Genomic DNA, 13,595 nt, shown 5'->3' with positions numbered 1-13,595 from the left:
TTACTCTCATCATTTAATATTCTGTATATAATGCAATTCATATGCAGTAATAAATAAAGGCTATAATATACAAAATTGAAATAAAAATAAATTTGCTTAGGGTTTATTATTTTATTAAAATGAAAAATTTTAATGTAAATCTTTATTTCTAAAGTGAATTTTATAGCAAAATAAGGTAAGCTAGCACAAAACAATACCTAGTTACCATGCCTAATAACAAACACAAATCCAAACAAAATTATTTTTTGAAAATTTCTTGTTTTATACTCAATCCCCTAATCTCTTTTCTTTCTCTTTTTTCCTCCATATCACTGTTTTATCCCTGAAAACAGTAACCACCACCCAGGAATTTAATTTTTACCAGGTCCACAAAGGGCTTCACTAATTCTGTTTTCAACCACAGTGCAAAGTCATTTACTCAATATCTTAATTTGAACTCTACATGTAAGAGTGCCACCAAGTATTTATGGAAACAGACATGGAAGTGATACTATAGATTTAAATCAATAAAGGTAGAAAACACTGATGATGACAAGAGCACAAAGACAGACCTTAGAGAGGAACTTTCAGAAGGAGGAAGAAAACCAGACAATGGTTCTGTTTAGAGTTAATATCATTACTGACTCTATACAGACTGGTATTTGAAATAAATGCATATCATTTATAAAAATATATGGCCATAAAAATCCATCATCCAAACCAGAAACTTGAAAGTAAAAGGGAGAGATACTAATAAGTACACACAGGTAACAGACGTAAACACTGACACTATCCGCAGGCAAACAGGGATGTATGATAACCCAGTTCACACAGATTTAGATCATGAGGTGTGTAACTACTTACCATAATGTTTCCCTCCCTTTGAATATGTAGTTGCCAGATCACTATGAGCTAACTTTAGTCTGGCAATAAAATCAAAGAGCCAGACATATTTAGTTCTATAAAGGGAAAAAAAAAAAAAAGGAAAAGGGAGGAAGGTAAAAGAAAAGGGCTTATCAAAAAATTGCATAAGCCCTTTCCACGTGATGGGATGAATTTTTAATCTGAGTGCATGAGTAAGATTTTTTTCATGTTTAAAGTTTGATCTGAATGATTTCTACAACATCCTGGACTATTTTTTACTTTTGTTTATTCATCCATCACCACCTTGCCCCATTACTGCATTTTTTTTTAAACCAATAGTTACTCATCTACTTAATGCTAATTAAATGGTTCAAGTTTTATTAACTATTCATTATATCACACTGAGCCAAAACCATGACCTGTAACCCAGGTTAGGCAGTCTTTTAACTGTGTTCTAAAAGTTATCTGTTGTTTAGTCGCTAAGTCCAATCTGACTCTTTGTGATCCCATTGACCATAGCCCACCCAGCTCCTCTGTCCATGGTTTTCCCAGGCAATTATCCTGGAGTGGGTTGCCATTTCCTTCTTCAGGGGATCTTCCTGACCCAGGGATTGAACCCTTGGTTCTCAACATTGGCAGGAGGATTCTTTACCACTGAGCCACCAGGGAAGGCCCTTCTGAAAGTTCCAAAACAGACTAATTTCCAGAGAAATTATATTACAATGGTTAAAGTTCATCCAAGCAATTTTTAACCTACAACTGGTAAAAATCAAACCACCACTGTGCACCCTTAGTAGGAATGTAAATTGTTGTTGCAACTATAGAAAACAATATGGAGATTCTCCAAGAAATTAAAAACAGCAATACTATATGATATGATCCAACAATTCTACTCCTGGATATTTATCCAAAGAAAACAAAAACACTAGGAAAGATATGTGCACCCCTTTGTTCATGGCAGCATTATTTACAACAGCCAAGATACAGAAACAAACTACAAACTCCATAAAAAAAGAATGAAATCTTGTCATCTGCAACAGCATGGATGAACCTAGAGGTTATTATGCTAAGTGAAATAAGCCAGATATAGAAAGATAAATATTGTACAATTTCATTTTTATATGGAATCTAAAAAACAAATAAACAAACAAGATAGAAACAGTTGTACAGAGAACAGGTAAGGTTGTCTGAGTGGAAGATTAAGAGGTACAAACTTCCAATCACAAAATAAATGAATCATGGGTATGAAACATACTACATGGGGAACATAGTCAATAACTAGCATCTTTTTATGGTGGTATATTGTAACTAGACTTTATCGAGATGATCATCTAAAAAGTAGGGAAATATCAAGTAACTAGGTTGTGTAACAGGAACTAACATGAGGTTGTAGATTAATTATATTTCAAAAGCAAAGAAACAAACTCAGAAAAAAAAAAAAAGGTCAGATTTGTAGTTGTCAGAGGCAGGGAGAGGGCTGGAGAGGGGGAATTAGAAGAAGGCAGTCAAAAGGTACAAACTTCCAGTTATAAGATAAGTAAGTACTAGAGATGTAATGTACAACATGATAAATATAATTAACACTACTATATGCTATATATGAAAGCTGTTAAGAATAAATCCTCAGAAAAAATCCTAAATCCCAAGGAAAATTTGTTTTCTGTTTCTTTAATTTGTGTCTATGAGATGATGAGTGTTCACTGAGCTTCTTGTAATAATCATTTTACATGCGTAAGTCAAACCATTTATGCTGTACACCTTAAACTTATACAGTGCTGTATGTCAATTATATCTCAATGAAACTGGAAGAAAGTAGTAAAAAAACATACACAGAAATCAGATTTTCTAATAAATATCATAAAATGAAACATTTTACATCATAAAATAAAAAACTATATTTTTAAAAAAGCTTTAAAGATAAATGCAGAGCAATTTCCAGAGTCCTCTTAGTATCTCAAATGCTGGGACCTGAAAACAAGCAAGTTTAATTAAAGCACATCTTAGTAAATGGCAGCATTTTTCAGTGATTTTGAAGAGGACTGTGGAGAACATTCAAGAGCTTTTAAGGTTAAAGGTTCCTCATTATCCTAAATTTACCTAAAAATTTAGGGTTTTTCTTAACATAAGTATCCTACCATAGGTTTAACAGTAATACTGAGGTTCACTCAAGCAAGAAATCTTCATAACTTCAAAGGAAAATATGTAATTATCTCTTGCAAAAATCTGTTAATCTCCCAGGACAAGTTTCTCCATTTTTTCCTCTTAAATTTTCCCTCTGTTTAGGAATCGTGATTCAGACCTCCAAATTCCTGACTTCACAATGATCGCAAGGCTGTTCAGCTGACAAGGTCTATCAGCTAAGATAACTGAACTTTCTTATATTCTGGACACTCAGGCTTATAGAAAAAATGACTTATAGATACTTGTTTCACGGTTAGACTGACCTAAAAAGCTCCTAGGCATAGAACTGGAAAGTTCTGTTTTCCAAGTTTCTTAATCCCATAAAAACACCAATAGAGATATTTTCTTTTCTAAAGATAAATAATTGAGGAGAAAGAAGTTTAGCTTTAAGTGATTAATATCAGATTTCCCTGGCTTTCTCCATGCTCTGAGGACTCCTAAATGACTTTAAAATCTACTGATCTTAGATGATTTCAAGAAAAATAAAATAGTACTGCTATTTCAGCAACAATATAGGACAAACCGATGCTTTAGAACTATGGTACTAAAGAAGACCCTTGAGAGTCCCTTGGACTGCAAGGAGATCAAACCAGTCAATCCTAAAGGAAATCAACCCTGCATATTCACTGGAAGGGCTGATGTTGAAGCTGAAGCTCCAATACTTTGGCCACCTGATGCTAAGAACCAACTCATTAAATAAGACCCTGATGCTGGGAAAGACTGACGCAGGAGGAGAAGGGGATGACAAGAACGAGATGGTTGGATGGCATCACTGACTCAATGGACATGAGTTTGAGCAAGCTCCAGGAGACGGTGAAGGACAGGGAAGCCTGGCAAGCTGCAGTTCATGGGGTTGCAAAGAATTGGACACAACTGAGCTACTGAACAACAACAAATAGGACAAAAGAGTATGAAATGAGAAATCAGTATTACAATGATCAAAGATACTGCTGTTACATACCCTAACTACAAAAATGACTTCCTTGCAATAAAAGAAATCTTTCTACTTTATTTAACTCAGTCTATTAACTAATCTTGTGGGGTATACTCTGGAAAATGATGGAAAAGCATATCCAAAAACAGGCCAAGTTAAAGTATAAATAAATAAATAGTTTAATAAAATCTACTTCCAAAGTATAACTGTAACATAACCATGGGAGAAAAAATGCAAATCAAGATATTCTACAAGAAACTACAATTATGAAATAGGAGACAAAAAACAGTTTTAAGGTTTCTTTACAAACAATAGAAAGTAATTATCTGTGAATGTTCTTCATATTGTGTTTCTACTCATACTGCATTATTTTTACTCTTAAGTGAATCTTGAGTACACTAAGTCATGCTTGATGCAGCATGTGAAAGCTGCTCAGTCGTGTCTGACTCTTTGTGACCCCATGGATAGTCCATGGGAATCTCCAGGCCAGAAAACTGGATTGGGTAGCCTTTCCCTTCTCCAGGGGATCTTCCCAACCCAGGGATCAAACCCAGGTCTCCTGCATTGTCTCCGGATTCTTTACCAGCTGAGCCACAAGGGAAGCAGCATGTGTTTTAGTAAATAAAATCTACCACAAGTCTCCATTTCCAGTGCAGTTAACAGATCTTCTAACTGATGTAGAAAACTTTGTGGAAACTTAGATTATGGAAATCTGTAAAGCAATGTTACATTTGTTACAGTTTAGAGCAGGAATAGTTAAGAATGGACTTTCCTTGCACTGCAATGCTATGGTCCTGCATCATACTAAGCCACTGAGTGCAGTTAAAGGGTATAGGCTATACAAAGTTTGATAGGCTATGCCTATTTGACCTCGTTAGCATAACCTAAACCAATGTGGGATCCAACTCTAAATGGTTCACTTATATTATACTCTGCCTTCTTAAAAATGCATATTCTGAGGAATTACACTGAGCAGAATAAAGGAAGATCTACTTTACTATTCTCACTTAACTTCTCATCTTGTTATATTTGGAGATCTGAACAGATTTTTTTTCCTGTATTATAACTGCTGAGGAAGTGTTGTACTGAGGGTTATATAATTCATACTACCTTTTCTCAGCCTTTGTAACTGCCTCATTAAGGAAAATTAACCACTATAGACATTTAATGATCACAGGGCTTGCTGATGGGTCATTTACTGACAGTTACTATTTTAGCAGAGAGCATGGAGTACCACTAGACTCTTACTAAGTAACCAAGAGAATATACTTAACTTACCTTGGGCCCAGTGGGTTAACAAAAAGCAAAACACTGACTTACACTATGGAAAGGGCCACTAATGGCTCGGAGCAGATGAAAAACAAACTTCTCATTCTAAGAAAGAAAAATTCTTCAGATTTAAAAGTAAATAAATAAAGTGATGTGGCAGAAAATTGCTCAGTTCATACAAGCCAAATAAATAACTTGCATAGTTGTCAATAGCTGGACACTTAATTCTATATTACCATAACTTATTTTCCTTTCCACTGATCTAAGTTCAAGTTTAAAATAGGAAAATGGTAGGAAATTACTTGTATTACCTTAATATAAATCTAAAAGTCAGAAGATTTTACAATTGAGAAAACAAAAAAAAAATCATTACTTTCATGACATAACACAGACTGATCAACAAGGGACGTAAGACTAGAGCTAAAATAACAAAGTTAACCACTTTATTTTATTAGCTAAAATGTTGCACAGATTTTTAAGTGTAGATTTGGGTACTAGGTTTTTCCTTTTAAAATATGTTTTTGAGTTGATGATGTCCTCCTGTCAAAACAATGCCAGGGGCAAGTATAGAAGCCCACCAAAGACCTCAAACTTGCTACAATGTCTGATCTCGAAAGGAAATCTACCTACATATGACAAAGAAGAGTCAATTAAATATTGGTCACACTTCCATTAATGTCACTATTTGTCCCATTTGTTCTTTATCTTGTTTCACTTCTACTTAATCATATGATATTTGGAGATTTTTTTTCTTTTCACTCAAACTACAATAGCAGGGGTTATCTATACTTACTGCTACTGCTCCCTCATTTGATGCATTTCACTAAGGCCCTGATATGTTCACTTCCCTGTAGTCTATGGTATTCATGGCTAGCTGCTTACTCATTCTGGCAGATCTTCTTACTCCTACAAAGACTACTAATACCTCAAAACAACTTCATAATTCTGCTTTCTCTTAGTAGCAACTATTACTACTACCTGACTTATTTACAACTTTTTTATCAAGAAAAATTATGCTTCTCTTCTTTGAGTAAACTAAATAAATATAAATAAGAGGATAGTCAACTAAAAGGAGCCACTAGAACATTATAGACAGATTCATATTGTATGTTCTTTGAGGGCAGTGGTAATATCTTACTTTCTTCCTCTTTGTAATCCTAATGACAAGCAGACTGCCAAAAATATAGTATTTGGAGATTTAATTAATGACTAAATAAGCAAATAAATGAACGAAGATCTTTTCAGAATGCTTAACTCATTGATAAACATTTAATAAACCCCTACTAAATGTACCGAAGCAATGAAGGGTGCTAGAATAAAAAGATAATGGTTCTTGCCCTCAAGAGCCTCCATCTGGGAGGGAAGAAAACATGTGAACAGATTATTATAAGAAAGTTCAGTATAAAGTACTCTCAGATAATAGCTTCCAAAAGATCACTATCACTGTGATTAGTGGCGACAAAGGCTATTTTTACAGGAGAACACTAAAACTTATCCCCTTCACGATCTCTAAAAATTAATAGTCCAAATACTCTTAACTTTACATTAACTCTCAAAGGCTGAATGTATCACTTTTACTTAGTCATTTTTCATCATTATATGCCACCTACATAGCTTACTATTAATGACTATACTCTCTGGGTTACCATGCAAGAGCAGACAAATATTAGCAGGAAATCTGTTACTTTGCTCCACTCGCACTAATTCTCTGATCATGATTAAAAAAGGCCCTCTTTTAAAAGTAATAAACCACCTAATTTTCTACAGAGCTAATGAACATATTACGGTTGTACAGGTAGTATCATTATAGCCAAGAACAGTTTATAAAAGAAACAGAAGGGCCAACAGCATGTACCTGTCTAAGGCATTCTAGACAGTGGGTTCTATGCTACCTACCACCTAAGCTACCTGAGTTGTACAAGTGACAAGAGTGTGCAGAATGGGTCTCATCTATTAACTCCATATTGCTTAGAAGTCAGGATTTCATTGGGTCATACTGACAATGCACTGCACTACATCATAAACAAAAAAAATACCACTCGTTAATATTTCCCACAGGAAAAAAAAATCCTTTTAAATGCAACCAATGATGATATAGTAACCATTTAAAAATCAGGTAATACAATATGCACCTTTTTTATCCACAAAGACTCTACTCAATGACAAACTCTACTCTAAATCTTGTTATTTAGTACTAATATGGACTGCTGTTATGTCAAAGGATAGCAAAATAATTCATTTCTTTGAAGTGGAATTAACTCAGGAATAAGCATCTGGAAAGGTAATGATCTAAGCAGTATTTTAAAGTTTAAAATCAATTTTTCCTCCATAGTCAATATCAATATATCTACAGTTTGGCATACTTACCACACTGACTGAATTTCTCTTTTAGTTTCTGCCAAGTCAAGTCAAAAGGCAGCTAGAATGAAAAAAGGTATTAGTAACAGATATACAAGGAAAAAATTAATTTTAAGTATCCTTTACATTTAGTTGCTTACATTTCTGACAAATATCTGGTTGCCTTTGGAGCCTATTCTGTCTCTCATTCCGCTTCCCATCGGACCCGATAAAAATCCTCGATCCATATCGATGCTTCTCTCCAGTATAGCTCCTATACCTGGTCCCATTCTATCAAAGCTGGAACTCATCCGATCCAGTCCCATCCCCATTCCTCCAGTCACACTGTTCATGCCACCCATTCCACCACCTGGATTTTCAAGAAGGGAAGGGAGGATTTGGGAGTTTGGTGTTTTTGTTTCAAAAGCAGAAGGAAAAGGAGAAGGAAAAAGAAGAAGAGAAAGAGGAGGGAGATAATCATTTTTGAGAAAGAAAGGGAGATAAAAATTAATTTATTTATGTGATTAGACAATATATAAACATAAAATTATTTTCATACACGTGATATAACAATCTTCCAAGGAACAAATTTTAATTTGGTATATATTAGGTTAGTTGAATGTTAATGGCTAACTGAATCAGTTTATTCTAGCCACTGTATAACTACATTAGACATATACACTTCTATGAAGTTATATTCGTATCATAAAACATAATATAAATTTTCTACCAATTATTAATACTTTATTCATTAATGTTATAGTAGTTTTTTCCCTCGTTTTCGTTTTCTAATATTACTAAGTTTAGTAATTATTAGAACAGATATATAGGATAAATTGAAATAATTACAACTCACACACCAACTGTTGCTCTCATCATACTATCCTACATGATATTCTCTTCCTAGCTTACCTTTCACCTCAGTATCTTGTCTCACATATAATTTCTCTTTTCATATCAATTCAATTTCCAATAACAAAAGAACCTAACTTTTAGTCTCTATGTTATACAGAACTTGTAGAGATAACAAAAAACAGAATCACATCCCTTTAGCCAGAGCCTGAGAATCTAGCTTGTATCTCTCATACCCACTTGATTGCTATATTCAAGTTGAATCCTCTTTATTCCAATTCTACTCTTTCTCAAATGTATCCTTGTTTCTCATAGCTATTCTAGTATCCCCATTCTAAAAACTAACATCACCCTCAAATTGGTTTTCTGTTAACAACAAATATAAAATTAGGGGAACAGAAGTATAGACACTGAGGTGAAAAAGGAAGATAGGGATATTATATTTAACAGGAAAATGGCCAAGGTTGACAAAAGATGTTGAAAAGAATAAAATGAGAAGCAAGGTACAATGGAGTATCTTCCACTGACAAGATTTTTTTAAAACTCACTCTTAGAACAGTTCAAGTAGACTGTGTTTCCTATCTGTAAGATTTCAATCAATTAAAGGAAGTCAATAAAGTATGGAGAGCTCACACAGACATGGTTCAGCAGGAGTCAAAATTATAAGCCTTGTGTTAAGGCTTAATATAAGTCCTAAAATGTAGTAGTGGAAACAGAGGGAAGAAATTTAGAATTCTCTAGGGTTGCAACAATGGTACTCTTGATTCTATCATGGAAAGATTTAAGAGGCGAGGAAATAAGCATCTCTTTCAATCTTGCCATCAAACTCAGGAGGTCTCAAGAAGTGTTAGATCTGAGGCAATTCACCCATGTTTACCAGAAGACACAAGCTGTTCACAGATGAAATAAGCTAGTCTCCAATATAACAAAGGAAACAAAATTGATGCTAAAGCTAATGTTGTTCCTGACACATGATTAGAAAAATCCCCAGATTCATTAGTTGGAGTAAATGTTCTTGAATTGGGTGACATTAAAACACATATTCTGGTGTTTAGAAATGTCAAAGAAGTAAAATTCAAAGTTAGTTTAGAAATTTCAAACAGTAAAGCTCAATAACTACCAAAGTTTCTCTAAATTACAAGTCATAGTAACATTTAAGAACAAAGTATTACTATACTACAATAACTACTCCTGCAAAGTTTTTTGCAAGTACTCAAATATTACTATAAAATTCTAGTAAAATTTAAACCTACTTATTCCAGATCCTACTGGACCCATGTTAGAAGCTCCTATTCTTCCTGCAAACCCTCCAATCATTGCACTGCCTAAACAAGGATGGAAAGATAATATACTAATTAATAATCATACTTTAAAATTCCCAAAGTACCATGCTCTCAGAAGATGTAAAAAAACTGAAAAATACAAAGTCTTCTAGAAATAGGGTTCAGATATGTAACTGAAAAAGAGAGCTAGTACATTAAAATCTGTAAAGTATTTTTCTTCCAGTAATAAACTGCATGAAACATTTTAAATGTCTACTTTTTCATAAAAAAGAGAGCCAAGCTCTAAAAATATAACCTGCAAAAAGAAAAGGAAAAGTAAACAGCCAGCCCTACCAAGTCTACCAAAGGAATCTCCAAAGCCTCGATTTATTCCAATATCACCACGTCCAAAATCTCTCTCCATGCTACTAGTCATCGCACCACGGTATAGCTCTGAAAAGATTATGCAACAAATTAACCCTTTTTCAAGTATTATCAATAAACAGTAATTGATTTAGGAACTTATTGAAACTAAACTGTAAAGACAGCAAAAATCACAATACAGAAAGTCCGTGATTCACCCAACCTACTTTCTATGCCACATATATCCCAGTCCTGCTATATCTGTCCTTATCCCCTAGTGCCCATACATCCTCTGAAAATATCTATGGTATCCATCCCTAAGTAAAGGGGGGACATTTTTAATAATAAGGAAAATGAAAAGTACCACACATATCCCACTATATACATTTACCTACCTCCCATTCGACCAACTCCTCCAAATCCTCCCATGCTATTCATTGCTTCCAGGCCACCAAACCCAATTCCTATGAAATAAAGATTAAGTTTGAGATGTGTCTGTCAGTTGTATAGGTGAATGGTGCATTTTGTAAATGTTAAGTCTCATCAGTAAAAACTCTTCACCTACCCTACCCTTGTGCAACTGCTTCATAACACATCACCTTCCATATCCCTTAAGTATGTACCAGGCTCAATTTCTGCTCACAGCCTTTAGGACATGAGCCAATAGTAAATCATGTTTTGTTTTCCTTAGAATTCTCAACATATTTCTAATTCACTTAACATGGTGATGGGTACATACAAAAAAAAAAAAAAGAAAAGAAATACTTATACATACCTCCTCCAATTCTATTCATTCCTCCAAAACCTGGACCATCCATTCCCATACCTCAAATGAAATACACAATATTTACTTTCAATAAACTTTATTTTAATGACTAAAGAGTGACAAAATGCAAGAGCACAATAGATATAATACTGGTCTAGTCACAGTGGAACACTAGAGAAGCAGCAGGGCACAGACAGGATGGTTTAAAGTGCTATGCCATAGCAGTTGTCTAATCAAGAGTCTTTAAAAAGGCCTCTGTGAATATTCATTAGTCAAGAAAACAAAATTCACTGGTCATGCTCACATTTGGTTAGAGAATATCTAGGATTGGCCAAGAGTTCATTATTTTTTTTCAGTTCACACACACAAATATCACTACAGCAGATTGAGAAATCAGGTCTCCTTTAAACATAGCAGCTAAGGGAGCAGTAAAAAAGAAAAAAAATAGTTATGTGTTTAGGAGGGCAGAACGCCTAAGCGTAAAGGAGAAAATTTCCACCTGTTTAAATGAGAATGATTATTTTAACTAACCTCACAATTTACGTTGTAGCTATAGCACCTCAACAAAAACAGGAACCAGAGAGCATTTATTAGTCCATCAATTAAAATAGCAATTCTCAAAATGTGGTATGGGAACCTTTAAGAGCTCAACAGGTCAAAACTATTTTATTATTCAAATAATACTAAGATATTGACTGTTTTACTCTCACTTTCTCCTGAGTATAAGGTGGAATTTTCCAGAAACTACACAATAGATGGCATTATAATGAACTGAATTCAGAAGCAAATATAAGAACATGATTATCTTGCATTAAGCCAAATATTAAAGAGATGCACAAAAAGGCGAAATATCACTCTTCTAATTTTTGTTTTCTTAAAAACTATATCTATATTTATGTTAACACATAATACATTTATTATTTTAAATATGCAAATTTTTAAGTTCTAATTTTTAATTTCTAATAAAGTATATACCGACAAATATAACCACATACACAAAAGCACTTTGGAGTCCTCAACAAATTTTAAAAGTATAAAAGGGTTCTGAAACCAAAAAGCTTAAAAATTAATTTTCAAAGATAAACTGTAGATTACTCTAGGTGAAGAGTCAAACAGCTATCTGACAAGCTATCTTTCCAACTAGATATTCAAATTTAAATTCCTTACAACATGGTAGTATTTCACCCATTCCACAAATAAAGTATATCCATGATATACAAGACACAGACAATACTGGATATTCTCCTTTGACAATTCAAAATCCACAGTACTAAAAGGCTAACTGTAACATGGCTGGCCTCAGAGGAACCCTCCTGACCTTTGCCCAATCTCTTTCATGTTCTCTGCTCTTAAGGTTTCATTCTTTTTTCAGACTGAAGTAACATCTTAAATATTCAATTATAAACTAGAGTTCTTTCAACATTATTACAAACTGTAAGTATAAGCTTTACAATCTAGCAAATGTATCATTTGAAAAGAAATAATAAAGTTAGAATACTTACCACTTGGACCTAAATTTCCCATTACACCACCTATGTTCAACTGGCTGGCACTAATAGGTTGTCCACCTGGACCAAGTCCCATTCCAATGCCTCCAAGACCACCTAAAACACAAATAAGGATATTATTATCAATTCATATTTGATCAACTGCCACTGAAAATGTTAAAACTATATGCTTGTAGTAGTATTTCTAAAAGTTTGCAGATTTGTAAATAAGAGCACCAGTTCTTGTTTTCATTGAAATACAGCACACTGAGGCCTTACTATAATATCATTTATTAAAGAGAAGTGCTTTATGAAGCAGGTTCATCTTATATCACAGTCAAATGCATACTGAAAAAGTAACGAAATACTAAGAGCATTCTGAATCACTTTATAAATGACCTATATATCTAAAATATGTAGGTATTGAATCTGTGAGTGAAGTGAAGTCGCTCAGTCGTGTCCGACTCTGCCACCCCATGGACCGTAGCCTACCAGGCTTCTCCGTCCCTGGAATTTCCCAGGCAAGAATACTGGAGTGGGTTGCCATTTCCTTCTCTTAAAATCTAGGAATTACTTTTAGATAGTTCAGAAGAAACTAAAAAGTCAACAACTAAGTAAACATAATATTGAATAAAGCAAATGTTATATTACCTAGTTTTATCATTGACATATTTATATGGTATGTTAAGTGTTTTCATATCTGTTATGCACAGATGAGGTAATTTTTGAGACCTTAAGTTACCTGCAAAATGCTATGTGATTAAGCTAACACTAGAATTCAAGTTTTCTGTCTCTAAATCCAGTATTCTTTTTCCTTCTCTTAAACTACTTAAGTTCACTGAAAATAGACTCTAAGAAGATAATCTGATGACCTTAAAGACAGTGGGAACTGTTTTACTCTACTAACTCTGAGTTTGGTTTTAAAGTTCCTTCTAGTCAATGGAGCAATCAGTAAGTTCTAAGGGTTAAGAAAACCATATATTATATACTTCTTTTTTTTTTTTTACAGTACAGAAGCATGTTGTGTTAAATTGGAAAGATCAGTGTGACCTGATAAAAGAAATACCTTTTTTCAGTTTAGTCCCTAAAACTGGTTCAAAGCAATAGCACACCTAACTATCAACAATGCTCATGTCTACACATAACACTCTTATTTTCATCTCTGATACCATTCTTCACTAAAAGGAACCAGGACTCTTTGAAAGTAGACCAAATTCATGTCTCAGAAAAAGAAAAACCATGGATCTGGGAAATTCCATTCTTACCAGAAAGTAAGAATATCAGAGGCAAAAGAAATGAAA

The 13,595-nt window shown here is 33.9% G+C and overlaps 1 protein-coding gene across 2 annotated transcripts in view; it reads right to left on the bottom strand.

The window, feature by feature from the left end:
* Positions 1-13,595, bottom strand: part of MYEF2 (myelin expression factor 2) — a 38,285-nt gene that overhangs the window by 5,008 nt on the left and 19,682 nt on the right. The window contains exons 10-16 of one of the 2 annotated variants that reach the window (XM_043472065.1): positions 12,310-12,411; positions 10,817-10,867; positions 10,437-10,505; positions 10,033-10,131; positions 9,670-9,741; positions 7,726-7,934; positions 7,595-7,646 (exon numbers count right to left, since the gene is read on the bottom strand). In XM_043472065.1, coding sequence (XP_043328000.1) covers positions 7,595-7,646; positions 7,726-7,934; positions 9,670-9,741; positions 10,033-10,131; positions 10,437-10,505; positions 10,817-10,867; positions 12,310-12,411 — 654 coding nt within the window. The remainder of the gene's footprint in view (positions 1-7,594; positions 7,647-7,725; positions 7,935-9,669; positions 9,742-10,032; positions 10,132-10,436; positions 10,506-10,816; positions 10,868-12,309; positions 12,412-13,595) is intronic. The other variant, XM_043472066.1, reaches the window with a different exon arrangement.

Source organism: Cervus canadensis, chromosome 6, assembly GCF_019320065.1.
Source record: "Cervus canadensis isolate Bull #8, Minnesota chromosome 6, ASM1932006v1, whole genome shotgun sequence".
Classification (NCBI taxonomy): Eukaryota; Metazoa; Chordata; class Mammalia; order Artiodactyla; family Cervidae; genus Cervus; species Cervus canadensis.
Note: the sequence above shows the minus strand (reverse complement) of the source record. Positions and strands in the feature narration are given on the sequence as shown.